Raw genomic sequence first — 18,350 nt, 5'->3', positions numbered from 1 at the left:
CGTTCTCTCACTATCAACTGCGTTTATTTTCAGCAAGCTTAACATGTGTAAATATTTGTATAAACATAAGATTCAACAACTGAGACATAAACTGAACAAGTTCCACAGACATGTGACTAACAGAAATGGAATAATGTGTCCCTGAACAAAGGGGAGGGGTCAAAAGTTAGTCAGTATCTGGTGTGGCCACCAGCTGCATTAAGCACTGCAGTGCATCTCCTCCTCATGGACAGCACCAGATTTGCAAGTTCTTGCTGTGAGATGTTACCCCACTCTTCCACCAAGGCACCTGCAAGTTCCCGGACATTTCTGGGGGGGAATGGCCCTAGCCCTCACCAACAGGTCCCAGACGTGTTCAATGGGATTGAGATCCGGGCTCTTCGCTGGCCATGGCAGAATACTGTCATTCCTGTCTTGCAGGAAATACATTTACATTTAAGTCATTTAGCAGACGCTCTTATCCAGAGCGACTTACAAATTGGTGCATTCACCTTATGATATCCAGTGGAACAACCACTTTACAATAGTGCATCTAAATCTTCTAAGGGGGGGGGGGGGTTAGAAGGATTACTTTATCCTATCCTAGGTATTCCTTAAAGAGGTGGGGTTTCAGGTGTCTCCGGAAGGTGGTGATTGACTCCGCTGACCTGGCGTCGTGAGGGAGTTTGTTCCACCATTGGGGTGCCAGAGCAGCGAACAGTTTTGACTGGGCTGAGCGGGAACTGTACTTCCTCAGAGGTAGGGAGGCGAGCAGGCCAGAGGTGGATGAACGCAGTGCCCTTGTTTGGGTGTAGGGCCTGATCAGAGCCTGAAGGTACGGAGGTGCCGTTCCCCTCACAGCTCCGTAGGCAAGCACCATGGTCTTGTAGCGGATGCGAGCTTCAACTGGAAGCCAGTGGAGAGAGCGGAGGAGCGGGGTGACGTGAGAGAACTTGGGAAGGTTGAACACCAGACGGGCTGCGGCGTTCTGGATGAGTTGTAGGGGTTTAATGGCACAGGCAGGGAGCCCAGCCAACAGCGAGTTGCAGTAATCCAGACGGGAGATGACAAGTGCCTGGATTAGGACCTGTGCCGCTTCCTGTGTGAGGCAGGGTCGTACTCTGCCTCAAAAAATCTCTGCCTCGAAATCACTCACCGGACGGGCAGTATGGCTGGTGGCATTGTCATGTTGGAGGGTCATGTCAGGATGAGCCTGCAGGAAGGGTACCACATGAGGGAGGATGTTTTCCTTATAACGCACAGCGTTGAGATAACAAGAATGACAACAAGCTCAGTCCGATGATGCTGTGACACCGCCCCAGACCATGACGGACCCTCCACCTCCAAATCGATCCCGCTCTAGAGTATAGGTCTCGGTGTAACGCTCATTCCTTCGACGATAAACGCGAATCCGACCATCACCCCTGGTGAGACAAAACCGCGACTCGTCAGTGAAGAGCACTTTGTGCCAGTCCTGTCTGGTCCAGCGACGGTGGGTTTGTGCCAATAGGCGACGTTGTTTGCCAGTGATGTCTGGTGAGGACCTGCCTTACAACAGGCCTACAAGCCCTCAGTCCAGCCTCTCTCAGCCTATTGCGGACAGTCTGAGCACTGATGGAGGGATTGTGCGTTCCTGGTGTAACTCGGCAGCTGTTGTTGTGCAGGTGTTGTTACACGTGGTCTGCCACTGCGAGGACGATCAGCTGTCCGTCCTGTCTCCCTGTAGCGCTGTCTTAGGCGTCTCACAGTACGGATATTGCAATTTATTGCCCTGGCCACATCTGCAGTCCTCATGCCTCCTTGCAGAATGCCTAAGGCACGTTCACGCAGATGAGCAGGGACCCTGGACATCTTCTTTTGGTGCTTTTCAGAGTCAGTAGAAAGACCTCTTTAGTGTCCTGTAAGCTGTTATTGTCTAAACGACCGTTCCACAGGTGCATGTTCATTGAACAAGCATGGGAAACAGTGTTCAAACCCTTTACAATGAAGATCTGTGAAGTTATTTGGATTTGTACGAATTTTCTTTGATAGACAGGGTCCTGAAAAAGGTACGTTTCTTTTTTTGCTGAGTTTATGTCCATTATCCTTCAGTTCCAGTTTGACTAGTCTGGGATCATATTTGGGTAACCACAGGCAATTCTATCCTCCCCACTCTCCTGGCTGACACTGAGCCCTCATGTACAGAGCAACAACAGTCAATTTTTACAAGACGAGCATATACATTACTGCCTTTCCCATTGTGAGGGAACAAAAGGAGGGAGAAACTGCCTGTGGGGTCCAACAGGGCTCAATGCTGGGGCTATTGCGGAACTGAACTGTTACCTCTCTGCTTCTTTGCTCAGAGCCGGGCTGCTGCTTCTGGCTGTTCTTCAGCTGCTGCTCCAGTTTCAAGATCTCCTGCTGGAAGACGTCCCTCTCGTGTTCCCGGTCAACGGCCTGCTCCTGGGGTTCAGAGATGAAGACAAAGCCTTTAAAGGAGAGTAGCTATGGGAAATACCCATTACATATCAAAATAAATTATATATACATTGAATCAGAAATGCATGGATGATGAATAAATGATGGATCAAGTGTAGTGCTTTATGCACTGCCTAACCCCCAATAACCAAAGTGCACATTCATATAACATTCATGTAAATCTGTATTCATTTAAACGATAGACTTCCTCTGGTTCTCCCCATTCATCCATCTCTCCCATCTCTATCCATCCATACAGCCATGCATCCATCCTCCATTCCCTCCCCTCTATCTCTTACATCCAGGAACCTCCGATTCTTTTCCAGTTGTTTCTCCAGAGCCTGGATCTGCTGCAGCAGGTCGCCGCTCTCAGTCTTGCGGGCATGCTCCAGCTCGATGACCCGGTTGATCTGCTCCTCCAGCTCAGCCTCCAGTGTTTTCACCTGGTGCAGAAGGTCCAGGCTCTCCTTCTCCGCCTGCCGCTGCACCTCTACCTTCTCAGCCATCAGCTTCTCTGTCTCCTCCAGGAGGTCTGGGGTGAAGGGAGGGAGGGACGGACGGAAGGCGTCACAAGGTGGCTTTGGAGGGGAGGAGTCAATGATTTTGGACATACAGGTTTGATTCCAGCAATGAACAGGACAGGATGCTGAGATGGAGTTGTTGTGGACTTTCGGTCAATAATCCAAAAATCAGTTACAGGCCTGTCAGCCTTACGATTAGTTTCAAATCTAAGTATATTTAGCTGTTTTTGTCTCAGAACTTCTAAACTTGTTTCACGCATTTTAACAGCATTCCAGTATTGAGATGGCTGCTTTCAGCAACATGTCACCAATACAGTCCTCCATTTCAGAATCATGTAGCTACTGTATATAACAGACAATCTCACACCCAGTATCTTCCCAACATATCCCTTTAGTAATCCACTGCCATCATTGAACCAACATTGAACCAACCAACATTGCTTCCCCCAGAGAAGATCCAACCCCATTGTATTAGTACAACAGATAAAAAGGTAAGAGAGTGCAAACCACAGACCAACAACGTAGACAGTGCTGTGACGGTGCAATATCCATGCCCCATATGCATTTGCAGGCAAGGGGTGGGACAAATTCCTAATTGAGCAATCATCTTACTCCAAAGGTAGCAGACATTGTCACGATGTTAGCATGGACAATGTGAAGTAAGGTTAGGGTGAGCTAAACTCTTCTGAACATTTACATCAAGGGATTTTAATTTAGGAGCAAAGATGATTGCCAATAAGGAAATACTTATGCTTACAGTACCAATGTCTCAAAATATAGTTCATCCGATTCCTTCAATCGTGCTCAATCATAAATAAAATGAAGATGTTCACGCTGACCCATAAGACATTAACATGACAAACCATGATATAGAAAAGGGAATCAAAAGAAAAAGCGTAAGCAAGGGTTAGTGATTGAGTGAGTGAGCCCATAGCAAGCAAGCTCCAAGCTTTTTTTGTGAGTTGCTGATTTGGGGGTTAAAAAAATACAGTACCAGTCAAAAGTTTGGACACACCTACTGATTCAAGGGTTTTCTTTATTTTTTATATTTTCTACATTGTAGAATAATAGTGAAGACATCAAAACTATAAAATAACACATATGGAATCATGCCTTGTTAAAAGTTAATATGTGGAATTTCTTTCCTTAATGTGCTTGAGTCAATAAGTTGTGTTGTGACAAGGTAGGGGGGTATACAGAAGATAGCCCTATTTGATAAAAGAACAAGTCCATATTATGGCAAGAACAGCTCAAATAAGCAAAGAGAAATGACAGTACATCCTTACTTTAAGACATGAAGGTCAGTCAATACGGAAAATTTCAATAACTTTGTGCAGTCGCAAGACACATCAAGCACTATGATGAAACTGGCTCTCATGAGGACTGCCACAGGAAAGGAAGACCCAGAGTTACCTCTGCTGCAGAGGATGAGTTCATTAGAGTTACCAGCCTAAGAAATTTCAGCCCAAATAAATGCTTCACCAAGTTCAAATAACAGACATCTCAACATCAACTGTTCAGAGGAGACTGCGTGAGTCAGGCCTTCATGGTCGAATTGCTGCAAAGAACCCACTACTAAAGGACACCAATAATAAGAAGAGACTTGCTTGGGCCAAGAAACACAAGCAATGGACATTAGACCGGTGGAAATCTGTCCTTTGGTCTGTGGAAATCTGTCCTTTACTCTGCGTCTTTGTGAGAACGGATGATCTCCACATCTGTGGTTCCCAACGTGAAGTATGGAGGAGGTGTGATGGTGCTTTGCTGGTGACACAGTGATTTATTTCGAATTCAAGGCACACTTAACCAACATGGCTACCACAGCATTCTTCAGCGATACGCCATCCCATTTGGTTTGTGCTTAGTGGGACTATCATTTGTTTTTCAACAGGACAATCACCCAACACACCTCCAGGCTGTGTAATTGCTATTTGACCAAGAAGAAGAAAGATGGCGTGCTGCATCAGAAGACCTGGCCTCTACAAATCACCAAACCTCAACCCAATTGAGATGGTTTGAGATGAGTCTGACCGCAGAGTGAAGGAAAAACAACCAACAAGGGCTCAGCATATGTGGGAACTCCTTCAACACTGCTGGAAAAACATTCCTCATGAAGCTGATTGAGAGAATGCCAAGAGTGTGCAAAGCTGTCATCAAGGCAAAGTGTGGCTATAAAATATTTAGATTTGTTTAAAACTTTTTTGGTTACTACATGATTCCATATGTGGTATTTAATAGTGTTGATGTCTTCACTATTATTCTACAATGTAGAAATAGTAAAAAATAAAGAAAAACACTTGAGTGAGTAGGTGTGTCCAAACTTTTGACTGGTACTGTATATATTTGTGAAGTGTCACTCGACTAGAGACGAAAAAGTAACAGACTGGCCATGCTCTGATGTGGGACACACCTGCTTCAGGTGCTGCATCGACTGCAGCTTCAACTAGGCCTATAGGAGGAATAAGAAAGCACAGTATTTCAACATGCACTTGTTTTGTCATAAAAAGGAGGAAGACTGGAGGAGAAAGGATGTGAGAGGTGAAAGCGAGAGGTGAAAACGAGAGGGCGGGGCCTCCCTGCATGTGCTGTGGTGGTATTGGTTAAAGCTGTGTCGGCAGAGGATGGATGAGCCAATGCCGTGAGGTGAGAGCCGGCGTGAAGTGTTCCTAAAATGGTCCCCTGTACATTGAATTCATGTGCTTGTTGAATACTTGCCATTTCATTAGGGATTATTCATTAACCTATGGAATACCTTGAAATAGTACTGGATGGAGGTAATGAATCAGAAAATGATTTAAAACGTTTTGCAGTGTGTCTTATTAGACAAGTCAAGGTAGTTCCTTCCTGTTTCAGTCGACTTAATTCCATTTGGTGTCTAATGAACACGACACAGGTGAGACTTTTCAGATGCAGTACTTGTGTTACACATGTTCCAGGATTCTGTTTTATCCCAGAGGATTTCCATCAAAAACAGTTACCAATTGTAAACTTCATTACAACATGAATTCATCATGGTCACCCTTTCTACAGGAATTTAGCAAAGTACAGTAATAACAAAGTACATTAATAAAAATTACGAGAATTTATAACACAGAATAAAAATTGTTACAACGTCATTGAGTGTTAACACAATAACAATGAGTGGCTCCTGCTAAGCTGACATACTGTGTGATGATGACGATGATGACAAGTCATACAAATAGTCAAATGTAGATCTAATCAAGGAAATAAACCAACCTTCTGTATGCAAAAGAACATGGGCCTGTTTTATCTTCGTCATAGGACCCACAGAAATAAAATGACTGTCAAATTGCCATGGTCTGAAGGGCTTTTCTCATAATACCAGTATTTCTATTTCAATGATACTACCCCCCCCCACTTCACTCTGCCCACTCTTTGGAGTAGTGATGTCATATAAGACATAGTCATAGTTCTCTAGTATCACCAACTGCTTGTTTTTGAGCATCTGTATTGGAATAGGCACTGTGCATATTCAATACACTTTACATGATATGAAAGTAACATTTTCACGATTACTTCACTGTCTAGAACACTTGAATGTTTGTCAAAATGTGTATTTTGTTCCATTCAGATCCACAAGGAGTAAGTGGTGGGGCACATACGTAACTCGCGGGGGCCAGCATGCTCCCTCATGGCGTCCTGTTGCCGTGACAATATCTCACGCTCTTCCTGCATCTGCAGCCTCTCCTGCTCCAGTTCGTGTAGGCGGCTGCTCGTCACCTGCAGGAGCCAATGACAATCAGTTAGAGGCAGGTTGACGATATGGTTAGCCAATTAAAAAAATGACAAACAGAACAAACTGCCCTTGCAGTGTGCGAAGTTGCCCGACATAGCGTTAACATTTTAAACAGATGGGAAACAACTTGCAACATAATTGTCCACCATTTTCTTTAAATCTGCTTGGATAGTTTTGAGACAATATTTACCTAGTGGGCATAACTGCTTGAAATGACATAATTACATCAGAGCATGTCACCCTAAACGGTTATAAAACACAGTGATTATGGTGGTTGTAGACTGTAGAGTGGGTCTGTCTTACCTGCAGCTCCTGCTCCAGGCTTAGCTGTAGTTCCTCCTTCTGACGCACCTGCTCCTCCAGCGCAGCACGTTCACCTGTGTAGCCATCGATCAGACCTGGGGGGTGTGGGGGGGGTGTTAATATATAGATTTAGAGATTGTTGAGTGAAACATTCACACGCATAGTATCAGTTCAGGTACACATTAAAGCAAAAATACAGACTCACACACAACCAAAATCAAGACGAAAAACTCCAAAAACATATTACCTTTGGAAAGCATTCAGACCCCTTGACATTTCACATTTTGTTACGTTACAGCTGTATTCTAAAATTGATTAAATAAAAAAAATCCTCAGCAATGTACACACAATACCCCATAATGACAAAAGAAAAACTGTTTAGAAATGTTTGCAAATGTATTAAAAAGAAAAACGGAAATACCTTATTTACATAAGTATTCAGACCCTTTGCTATGAGACTCGAAATTAAGTTCAGGAGCATCCTCTTTCCGTTGTTCATCCGTGAGATGTTTCTACAACTTCATTGGAGTCCACCTGTGGTAAATGCAATTGATTGGACATGATTTGGAAAGGCACACACCTGTCTATATAAGGTACCACAGTTGACAGTGCATGTCAGAGCAAAAACCAAGCCATGAGGTCGAAGGAATTGTCCGTAGAGCTCTGAGACAAGCACAGATCTGGGGAAGGGTACCAAAACCTTTCTGCAGCATTGAAGGTCCCCAAGAACACAGTGGCCTCCATTATTCTTAAATGGAAGAAGTTTGGAACCACCAAGACTCTTCCTACAGCTGGCCGCCCGGCTAAACTGAGCAATCGGGGGAGAAGGGCCTTGGTCAGGGAGGTGACCAAGAACCCGATGATCACTCTGAAAGAGCTCTAGAGTTCCTCTGTTGAGATGGGAGACCTTCCAGAAGGACAACCATCTCTGCAGCACTCCACCAATAAGGCCTTTATGGTAAGAGTGGCCAGACGGAAGCCACTCCTCAGTAAAAGGAACATGACAGCCTGCTTGGAGTATGCTAAAAGGCACCTAAAGACTCTCAGACCATGAGAAACAAGATTCTCTGGTCTGACGTAACCAAGCTTGGACTCTTTGGCCTGAATGCCAAGCGTCACATCTAGAGGAAACCTGGCCCCATCCGTATGGTGAAGCATGATGGTGGCAGAATCATGGTGTGGGGATGTTATTTCAGCGGCAGGGACTGGTAGACTAGTCAGGATCAAGGGAAAGATGAACGGAGATCCTTGATGAAAACCTGCTCCAGAGCTCTTAGGACCTCGGACTGGGGCGAAGGTTCACCTTCCAACAGGACAACGACCCTAGGTACACAGCCAAGACAACGCAGGAGTGGCTTCGGGACAAGTCTCTGAATGTCCTTGAGTAGCCCAGCCAGAGTCCGGACTTAAACCTGATCAGGTGTGCCAAGCTTGTAGCGTCATACCCAAGAAGACTCGAGGCTGTAATCGCTGCCAAAGGTGCTTCAAGTACTGAGTAAAGGGTTTGAATACTTATGTAAATGTAATATTTCTGTTTTTTTATTTTTAATACAAAAAAAAAAAAGTGCTTTGTCATTATGGGGTATTGTGTGTAGATTGATTAAAATCTATTTAATACATCTTAAAATAAGGCTGTAACATAACAAAACGTGGAAAAAGTCAAGGAATCTGAAAACTTTCCGAAGGCACTGTTTGTGCACTACACTATACAAATATGCTACATCCAAAACACACTCGCATGTAACACCCACCCACTCCTCCCCAAGGCGCACACAAACACAAAAATATTCAGACAAACAAACACAGGCAGAATGTCAGACCAATTTAGCTAGACAGAGTGTAGTCTAGAGGGCTATGCTGCCAACAAACGCAATGAAATATTCTATTATTACACATCTTGTTACCGGTCATTAGGCAAATGCACTACTGGCATGTAATTCAGCTGATGATGAATCTGTTTGGAAGACGTGACTGCATACTAGCAATGTTCCCAAAGATCTGATAGAGATTCCTTACAAAATCATATCTAGTAGCTATACTAAATAGGTGAGGCGAATATGATTGTCAGATGTTCTTCCAAGAATATTGTGTTGATGAGTTACATAAGGTTGCGGTGCTCCATCTGATCTCTGTTTACTGTAAACACAAATAATTTGAATAGGTGGCTCGACCCTTCTGTCTTCATTTATTCTGTTAGTATTACAAAAGTATACGAACCCACGTAGCAGTAACACATTTTTCACAACTAAGGAATGCATCTTAATTACATTCCCAATATTTAATAATTTACAGTGGATTAGACCACTCCCAAGAAAGCCTTCTACATAAAAATGACAACTCATATATAGGCCAACCTTTAAGATTTCAATGCTGTCACTAACGAGGTTTCCAACCTTTTATGCGAGTAAAGTGCTTCAGATAAAAAAAACATCACGACAGGCCTGATGGAAACAGCTAATTTGTCCGTAAACTTTCCGAATGTTGACAAAACAAAATACACAAGTTAATTTTTTTTATTTAACCTTTATTTATCCAGGCGAGTCAATTAAGAACAAATTCTTATTTACAATGACGTACTGGCCAATGTGGGATCTTTGTGTCTAAAATTAATTATGCAAGAAATGGCGGTGGAAACGATTTTATGTGCAAATGTTGATCAAATCACCATCATATCAAAGTAAACTTGGAGTCATGTAATCATAGGTTGTGTTGCCCTCCCACTTTGACTTGGGAAAGCATACAGTTTATTAGGCTATAGGTGAAAAAAGTTATGATTAACTTCACAGGGCGGTGAAAGTGCACAGTGATTTATTTTGCAATTTTACCCTCTTTTCGCCACAATTTCGTGATATCCAATTACGATCTTGTCTCATCGCTGCAACTCCTCAATGGGCTCGGGCTCAGGAGAGGCAAAGGTCGAGTCATGCACCCTCCAAAGCATGACCCTCCAAGCCGCACTGCTTCTTAACACCTGCTCGCTTAACCCGGAAGCCAGCTGCACCAATGTGTCTGCGGAAACACCGTTCAACTGACGACCGAGGATCAGCTTGCAGGCGCCCGGCCCGCCACAAGGAGTCGCTAGAGCGCAATGAGCCAAGTAAACCCCCCCGGCCAAAACCTCCCCTAACCAGGACAACGCTGGGCCAATTGTGCGCCGCCCTCTGGGACTCCCAGGCTGTAGTGATGCAACAATCCGATGCAGTGCCTTAGGCCGCTGCGCCACTAGGGAGGCCTGCACGGTGATGAGTTTGATGCTCCTTTCTAAATCGAGGGTCTTATTCTGGTGACATGATGATAGATGCTTGGCTGCAGTTTGACAAATAAAAATAATCTTGCTCTTTTGTCAATAATCTCATGTAGGCTATACCTGCACTATATCTAAGACCTGTTGGCTAGAGCGTACATGCCAACACCAGAGTGAGCACATTCACTATATAAATGCTATTTGTGTGACAAAACCATCAGTAGAGTTGAAAATGTGATGGAAACACGATTTTTACATTTTCTTTTTATTGGTAAATGGGAATTTAACCGCAAAAGTTATTTTTATGCACACTACGTCATCACGCATAGGCTTTAAATCGGTAAGAAGTAAATTTGATGGAAACATCTCCGGTGGGAAAACGCTAGTAATTTTTTTTTTTTTATATTCACATGAAAATCTGGTCACCAATTGGATGGAAATCTAGCTAGTGTCAATTGATACAAATGTTGTTTGTGTGTTGAATTATCAAGGTTTACGAGCACAGCAACACTATATTAATTGATTACTTGTAACTATGCGCCATGTTAGCTAACAACTAAAATGACAGGATAGTTTAAACAATAACTCATGTGTTAACTCATATGTTGAAACTTGGAATGCTGCTCTCGTGGCAAGGGGCCGTTTACCAGAAACTCAGCACTCTTGGATCTGCATTCCTCTGGTCACAAGAGGTTGATTGTCAGAATCAATCCACCAACCAACAATTCACGGTTTGTTAAGGAAGTTACGATTTATAATAAAGCTGATAAAAATAAAAGGTGATAATTGAGTACTGATGAGACGGCTCGTCTTAAGTATCGTGTCATTTTATTAGGCCACAGTCATGAAGCCTGTATGCATCTTGATAATATCAGATGTCTGATATAGCCTAACACTGGAAGCTTGTGATGGCCTCCTGTCTTCACCCTCCAGGTACTGCAACAGTCAAAACTGGTTGACATGATCTCATTAAAACCAGAAATGGCAGTTTTGCCCTCTGGGTAGTGATGGGAGGGGGGAATAAATACACTTACAGATAGCAATATTATTTTGGACTATATATATTACTTTGACTCCAAGTATAATTTTTTGTTGTTGTTGCTTGGTAGTGTTAGATGGCGCTAGTCAGCTGTACCGGCGTCAAAACTATATTTTTCATCCTATTGCTTGTTCTCCATCTTTTTAAATAGTGAGCCAACATGTTTTTAGCACTTTTATTTCCATGACTGATCAAAACTAAATTTACTCATGCTCAGGAAGGAATCCCTTATGACTGAAACGCATAAGGCTCTAGTCTTATGAGAGAATCTATGTCATGTCATGGAAACAAATTGCGTATGATTAGGTGCAAATAGAGGATCATCGATCAGGGTGCAAAACAAACTAACCACTGTGCTGACACAGGCTGCCACACACGCATGCACACACTACAACTTTCTTGCATTAAAGACACATTAAACTTTTAGAATGGACAGCACTGTCTCACCAAATGTGTAATCTCTGCACACACTTGAGGCCCCTTGCTACAAAATGTCCACAATGGCATCCCAATGTCATTACATTTCCTTGAGCAATGCAGTTAAACCCCACAACAACTAGTCCCTGGGTGTCGATGACATGGATGTCGATTAAGGCAGCCTCCCGCACCTCTGATTCAGAGGGGTTGGGTTAAATGTGTTGGACAAATTTCGGTGGAATGCATTCAGTTGTGCAACTGACTAGGTATCCCCTTTCCCCTTCTTATAGGCCTATGTCTCACTCTAATATAAAACCTATCCTCTGCGAAACATAATACAGAACTACATCATAACTCCCCTCAAGAGACTTGAGTGGCCTCAGAGCCTGGCTAACATTTTCAGAATCAGGCGACCATGAGCCTGTTCCTCCGTCTTCATTGAAATCAGTTTTCCACACCAAAAGCTAGGTATTACATAGTGAATCAGACAGGACAAAAGCAGGGAATCATTACGGCTTGACATTAACCGTGTTTGAATATGTGGATGGGGGAGCAAACACAATGAAGACCGAGTAATTTTGGTTGGAGGCGTGCTCGAAAGCTTTTAAGCGCCTGAAATGCATGTTGAAATATGTAGGCTAATACTGCCGATCAAATCACGTGATTGCAGGTAGTAGTGATTTATTAAACTTTAAATGTCTGGGTGATGTTATCGAGTATGAATAAGAATGTCCTTCTACCCTATGTGTGAGTCATGAAAAATAGCAAATGTCAACCAAATGTAGAGGCAGAAACACTTAAAGTACTCTCCTTATCTTATTTGTCCAGCTACATTTGGCTGCGTGTATTTACTCTATTTTTTTTAACTGCAAGTCGCATTTCAGAAACGTACGCAGATGAAGACATATCCCAAACTTCAACAATGCTGGTGCACATTTCAAAGGTTATCATTATCACCTAATATCAAGCAGCAGTTGGGAGATGATTTTATGAAAGCAAATATTTGTCATACTTCAGAATCCTATCACATTTGACATATATACAGTTGAAGTCAGAAGTTTACATACACCTTAGCCAAATACATTTAAACTCAGTTTCACAATTCCTGACATTTAATCCTAGTAATAATTCCCTGTTTTAGGTCAGTTAGGATCACCACTTTATTTTAAGAATGTGAAATGTCAGAATAATAGAAGAGAGAATGATTTATTTCAGCTTTTATTTTTCACATCACATTCCCAGTTGGTCAGAAGTTTACATACACTCAGTTAGTATTTGGTAGCATTGCCTTTAAATTGTTTAACTTGGGTCAAACGTTTCGGGTAGCCTTCCACAAGCTTCCCACAATAAGTTGGGTGAATTTTGGCCCATTCCTCCTGACAAAGCTGGTGTAACTGAGTCAGGTTTGTAGGCCTCCATGCTCGCACACGCATTTTCAGATCTGCCAACAAATTCTCTATAGGATTGACGTCAGGGCTTTGTGATGGCCACTCCAATACCTAGACTTTGTTGTCCTTAAGCCATTTTGCCACAACTTTGGAAGTATGCTTGGAGTACTCACACCCTCTCTACAGTATATATTAATTTCTGTTTCACCCACAGATCCCCTAGCCACCTGACTCACCAAAACACACACCATCCCCCACAAACAACCCCAGACACACACTTCCACTCGTCATATGGCATTCTCACTGCCCTTCAAACACACACCCACCCACATTTAAAAACAACCCCATCACAAACACCACCCCCCCGCCACTCACCCTCAGCCCTGTGGAGCTCCAGGGCCAGCTGCTCGCGGGCACGCCCCTCCTCCACCAGCCTCTCCTGCAGATCCTCCTGCCGCCGCAGCAGATCGCCCATCTCCTGGTTGTGGCGGAAGGACTCGCGCATCAGCTCCGTCTGGGTGACGCGTGCATGTTCCAGCTGATCAGGGTTGGTAAGATTGGTGGAGACAAAGATAATGACTTTAGTTAGCAAAGAATCTTTGAGGAAATACTGGTTGAGGTGGTGAATAATTCTGAGTTAGAAGTTCCGATACACAAAGCCTTGAAACAAGTTGGTCCACAGTGTGGCTCAGTTGGTAAAAAAGCGTGGCACTAGCAACACCAGGGTTGTGGGTTCGATTCCTACTGTGATCACATATACAAGAAATGTATGCACTCAGTGCACTGAAAGTTGCTTTGGATAAAATCATCTGCTCAATGGAATATGTCATATTATTAAATATATCCCATGCCACGAATGAATGGGCATCTCTTCTGTCATTTAGGACATAACCTCTCATTATGGACAATATGCTAAGCCTTGTGACAGTCAGTATAATGTCATATTTATGATCACCAGTAATGGTTTCCAGTTAGTGTCCTAAGTGAAAGTAAAACAATTAGGACCAATCAATCAAAGCTGTAGCCCACTTCAGGATAATGGATGATTTCACTTAGCACATAAGATACACAGAGTGAAACAGTGGGTTCACAATAGAGGTCGACCGATTAATCGGAATGGCCGATTAATTAGGGCCGATTTCAAGTTTTCATAACAATCGGAAATCGGTTTTGGACACCGATTTTGCATATAATCGATGCGGTGCGTATTCGCGAAAAAGGACTGTCGTTGCTCCAATGTGTACCTAACCATAAACATCAATGCCTTTCTTAAAATCAATACACAAGTATATATTTTTAAACCTGCATATTTAGTTAATATTGCCTGCTAACATGACTCGTTACGAACTGTGTGAAGACTATTTCTTCCTAAAAAGACAGCCAACTTCACCAAACGGGGGATGATTTAACAAAAGCACATTTGCGAAAAAATAGCACAATCGTTGCACGACTGTACCTAACCATAAACATCAATGCATTTCTTAAAATCAATACACAGAAATATATATTTTTTAAACCTGCATATTTAGCTAAAAGAAATCCAGGTTAGCAGGCAATATTAACCAGGTGAAATTGTGTCACTTCTCTTGCGTTCATTGCACGCAGAGTCAGTGTTATATGCAACAATTTGGGCCGCCGAATTTGCCAGAATTTTACGTAATTATGACATAACATTGAAGGTTGTGCAATGTAACAGGAATATTTAGACTTAGAGATGCCACCCGTTAGATAAAATACGGAACGGTTCCGTATTTCACTGAAAGAATAAACGTCTTGTTTTCGAGATGATAGTTTCCGGATTCGACCATATTAATGACCTAAGGCTCGTATTTCTGTGTGTTATTATGTTATAATTAAGTCTATGATTTGATAGAGCAGTCTGACTGAGCGGTGGTAGGCAGCAGCAGGCTCGTGAGCATTCATTCAAACAGCACTTTCGTGCGTTTTGCCAGCAGCTCTTCGCTGTGCTTCAAGCATTGAGCTGTTTATGACTTCATGCCTATCAACTCCCGAGCTTAGGCTGGTGTAACCGATGTGAAATGGCTAGCTAGTTAGCGGGGTGCGCGCTAATAGCGTTTCAGACGTCACTCGCTCTGAGACTTGGAGTGGTTGTTCCCCTTGCTCTGCATGGGTAACGCTGATTCGAGGGTGGCTGTTGTCGATGTGTTCCTGGTTCGAGCCCAGGTAGGGGCGAGGAGAGGGACGGAAGCCATACTGTTACACTGGCAATACTAAAGTGCCTATATGAACATCCAATAGTCAAAGGTATATGAAATACAAATCGTATAGAGAAATAGTCCTATAATTCCTATAACAACTACAACCTAAAACTTCTTACCTGGGAATATTGAAGACTCATGTTAAAAGGAACCACCAGCTTTCATATGTTCTCATGTTCTGAGCAAGGAACTTAAACGTTAGCTTTTTTACATGGCACATATTGCACTTTTACTTTCTTCTCCAACACTTTGTTTTTGCATTATTTAAACCAAATTGAACATGTTTCATAATTTATTTGAGGCTAAATAGATTTTATTGATGTATTATATTAAGTTAAAATAAATGTTCATTCAGTATTGTTGTAATTGTCATTATTACAAATAAAAAAATAAAAAATAAAAAATCGGCATCGGCTTTTTTTGGTCCTCCAATAATCAGTATCGGCGTTGAAAAATCATAATCGGTCGACCTCTAGTTCACAACACACATGGCCTGTGTCGTTATGCTTAAAGGAGTATCCCAAAAACAACTACAGGGCAATGTACAGAGGTGTGGAGATGGTTAGCCGTATACAATTCAGCGGTAAGTCTTGAGATGTACAGTGGCACATCATAAGTGTAAATATTCTCACTCGCTTCAAATACTAACATACTGAACCTGCATAGCTACAACTAGGCCTATTGCCTTTTCATTGTGGGATAATTGTACACATGCGGTCATTTTCTATAAAGTTATGTTGGTGAAAATGCATGCCATATAAGTATTCTTATTAAAATGAGTAAACCTACGCACCAGTTTGACATTGATCAAGGAACCAACATAACATGCATGACATGCCATTTCAATCTTAACTCTTTAACTTCGGACACAGATGAGACACGTTTAGTAGACATTGCCCTGTGACGCATTCACAAAAGCCTTCTTTCCTGGCTGAATTATCATGGAATTGCTATTGTGCAATAAACCCCCGACTTATTAGCACCACAACTCACATGCAGTTGGTTTTACAGGGCGAGACTCCCACAGCAGCAAAGGTCATACTGCAACATTATGACAACCAGGATGTTGTCACGCGACCGTGCCACGCTGAAATCTTGGAGTCATTTTTTGCTCACCTGCTCAGATGAAAGCAGAGTAGGGACATCTAGGACTGTATACGATACTCTCACTGTGTTTTACACTGCACAAGTTGCCCAGTCAAAACTATTGCTGCCAAGCAAGTTAGCTGGATAATGTATACGTGTAGACTCCCTATATAGCAGGGGTATGTAAGTCATGAACTGTATAAAATAATGGACAAAACTGTGGTTTAGAGCATCAAGTCAGCCAAATGAAAGACACTTTCATTCAGATAAATAAGATAACTGTCCAGACGGAGTCAGATTTACTCACTATACAGTTCCATATAGGTTACATGGCAGGCCAGCAGCTGAATGGTAACTTACTGTATAGGGCGGTGTGGGGAGGGAGATCTTAGAGATCACCTTAAGGAGGTGACCATTGGTCCTGTGGTTGACGTGTGATATTTGAGTCTGTACCACCACCGCGTTTTTCTCATTGAGGACGCTGGAGAGGGGGAAAGGCCGGGGCAGGGGCACACGAGATTCCACCTCGTACACATCCTGATCTTCCCCTTCCACCCACATGGCCTGGTGGCTCGAATTCCAGTATGAGCGGTAGGAATCCATGGTGGTAGACAATTTAACAGCTTTCAATGACCTACTAGTTTATCCTTTTAGTGCTTTCCATCCTCTTCCCTACAAACGTTCATGGGTTATATAAAGTCTCCGGTGTTCCTTTCAGCATCTACAATGCACCTGCTACCTTGGATGGAGTCTTCAGCGGAGGCCCAAGAGGGAACAGCAGTGGAGAGCAGACAAGTCCCGATGACGTAGCCGGGTTCTAGGCAACAGTCTCTACGGAGCTGCCAAGCACAGAGCCTTGGGTAAACACACGAGTCGCAGTTCAGACTCAGATCCACGGGCATGGCGTACCACAGTGAAGAGACAACAAAAAAGGTCCCAGGTAAATACTGAGAACTAGGTAAACCCTCGAAACAACAAAACAAAGTTTCAAGTCAGAAAATAAGAGATACCGGTAGTGCTTCTCCTCGTGTAGGGGAAAAGTAATCCTTCCTGGGGGAGAAAGTTTGAAGTCACATCTTGCACATGTGAATCCTGAGAGCAACTGGGGGGGATAAAATAAAGAGAAACCTAGCTTTAAGATCCTGTGCACCTCTCTCTGTCAGACTTTTCTCTCTGTCTATTTTGCTCACTCTTTCAGAGCACAGCGTGACCCTGCCTCTCAGCAGTACTCACTCCCTCTCCCTCTCTCTCCCTATGGAAGCTCATTAACAATTCCATGCCGCCACAGCAACGCAGCACCGATCCGCAGGGAAGGGTAGCCTCCCGGTCCCCCCTTAACTGCTTTACACAATGGGCAGCCAACCAAGGGTGAACTCTGAAGCCGCCAGCGGGGCTCTCGCTGCACTTCTTTCTCTTCTGTCAATCTCTCTCCCTCTCATTCTTGATCTATCCCTGTAGCCTCTAACTTCTTTCTGTTGTTTGTCACCAGTTTTCTAGCTAATTCTAGCTCCATGTTCCTCACTCTTGCCCTCTCCCTGTCTCTAATATCCCAGCCTGACTTTCACTGTGTATCTCTGTCTCTTGAAACAGACACAAAAGAGGTTGCGGTCTAAACTGTTCTCCAAGAGTGTTTTGCAGCAGGCAGGCAGTCTCTCTCTCTCTTTCACTTCCTGGATCCATAGCATGGGCAGGGTATTGTTCAGTGAAAAGGGGGAGGGAATAGTCAGCGTGGTTTCAACCCCCCGGGCTAGTTGGGCAGGTACAGCTTTGCAAATAGACATTTTCCCTCTCCCTCACACCCTCATACACACACAGCCTTTTTGCAGGAGCTTGTCAAACCAGATTTATATTCCACGTCAGTGCAGATGAACTGACTTAGGCATTGTCTCCTTCGATCTTGTGAGCAAGTGAACTGTAAAACAGTAATGGACCTACACAAT

General features: G+C 43.3%; 1 protein-coding gene across 1 annotated transcript in view; it reads right to left on the bottom strand.

Moving 5' to 3' along the window:
- LOC120026998 (A-kinase anchor protein 9-like) overlaps window positions 1-18,350 on the bottom strand; it is a 57,479-nt gene that overhangs the window by 19,360 nt on the left and 19,769 nt on the right. Inside the window, exons 7-12 of the mRNA XM_038971832.1 lie at window positions 13,481-13,643; window positions 7,018-7,112; window positions 6,581-6,698; window positions 5,368-5,406; window positions 2,736-2,968; window positions 2,302-2,421 (exon numbers count right to left, since the gene is read on the bottom strand). Of these exons, the coding sequence (XP_038827760.1) occupies window positions 2,302-2,421; window positions 2,736-2,968; window positions 5,368-5,406; window positions 6,581-6,698; window positions 7,018-7,112; window positions 13,481-13,643 (768 nt within the window). The remainder of the gene's footprint in view (window positions 1-2,301; window positions 2,422-2,735; window positions 2,969-5,367; window positions 5,407-6,580; window positions 6,699-7,017; window positions 7,113-13,480; window positions 13,644-18,350) is intronic.

Source organism: Salvelinus namaycush, chromosome 32 (genome assembly GCF_016432855.1).
Source record: "Salvelinus namaycush isolate Seneca chromosome 32, SaNama_1.0, whole genome shotgun sequence".
Taxonomy (NCBI): Eukaryota; Metazoa; Chordata; class Actinopteri; order Salmoniformes; family Salmonidae; genus Salvelinus; species Salvelinus namaycush.
The sequence above is the reverse complement of the archived record's forward strand: the minus strand, read 5'-3'. Positions and strand labels throughout refer to the sequence as shown.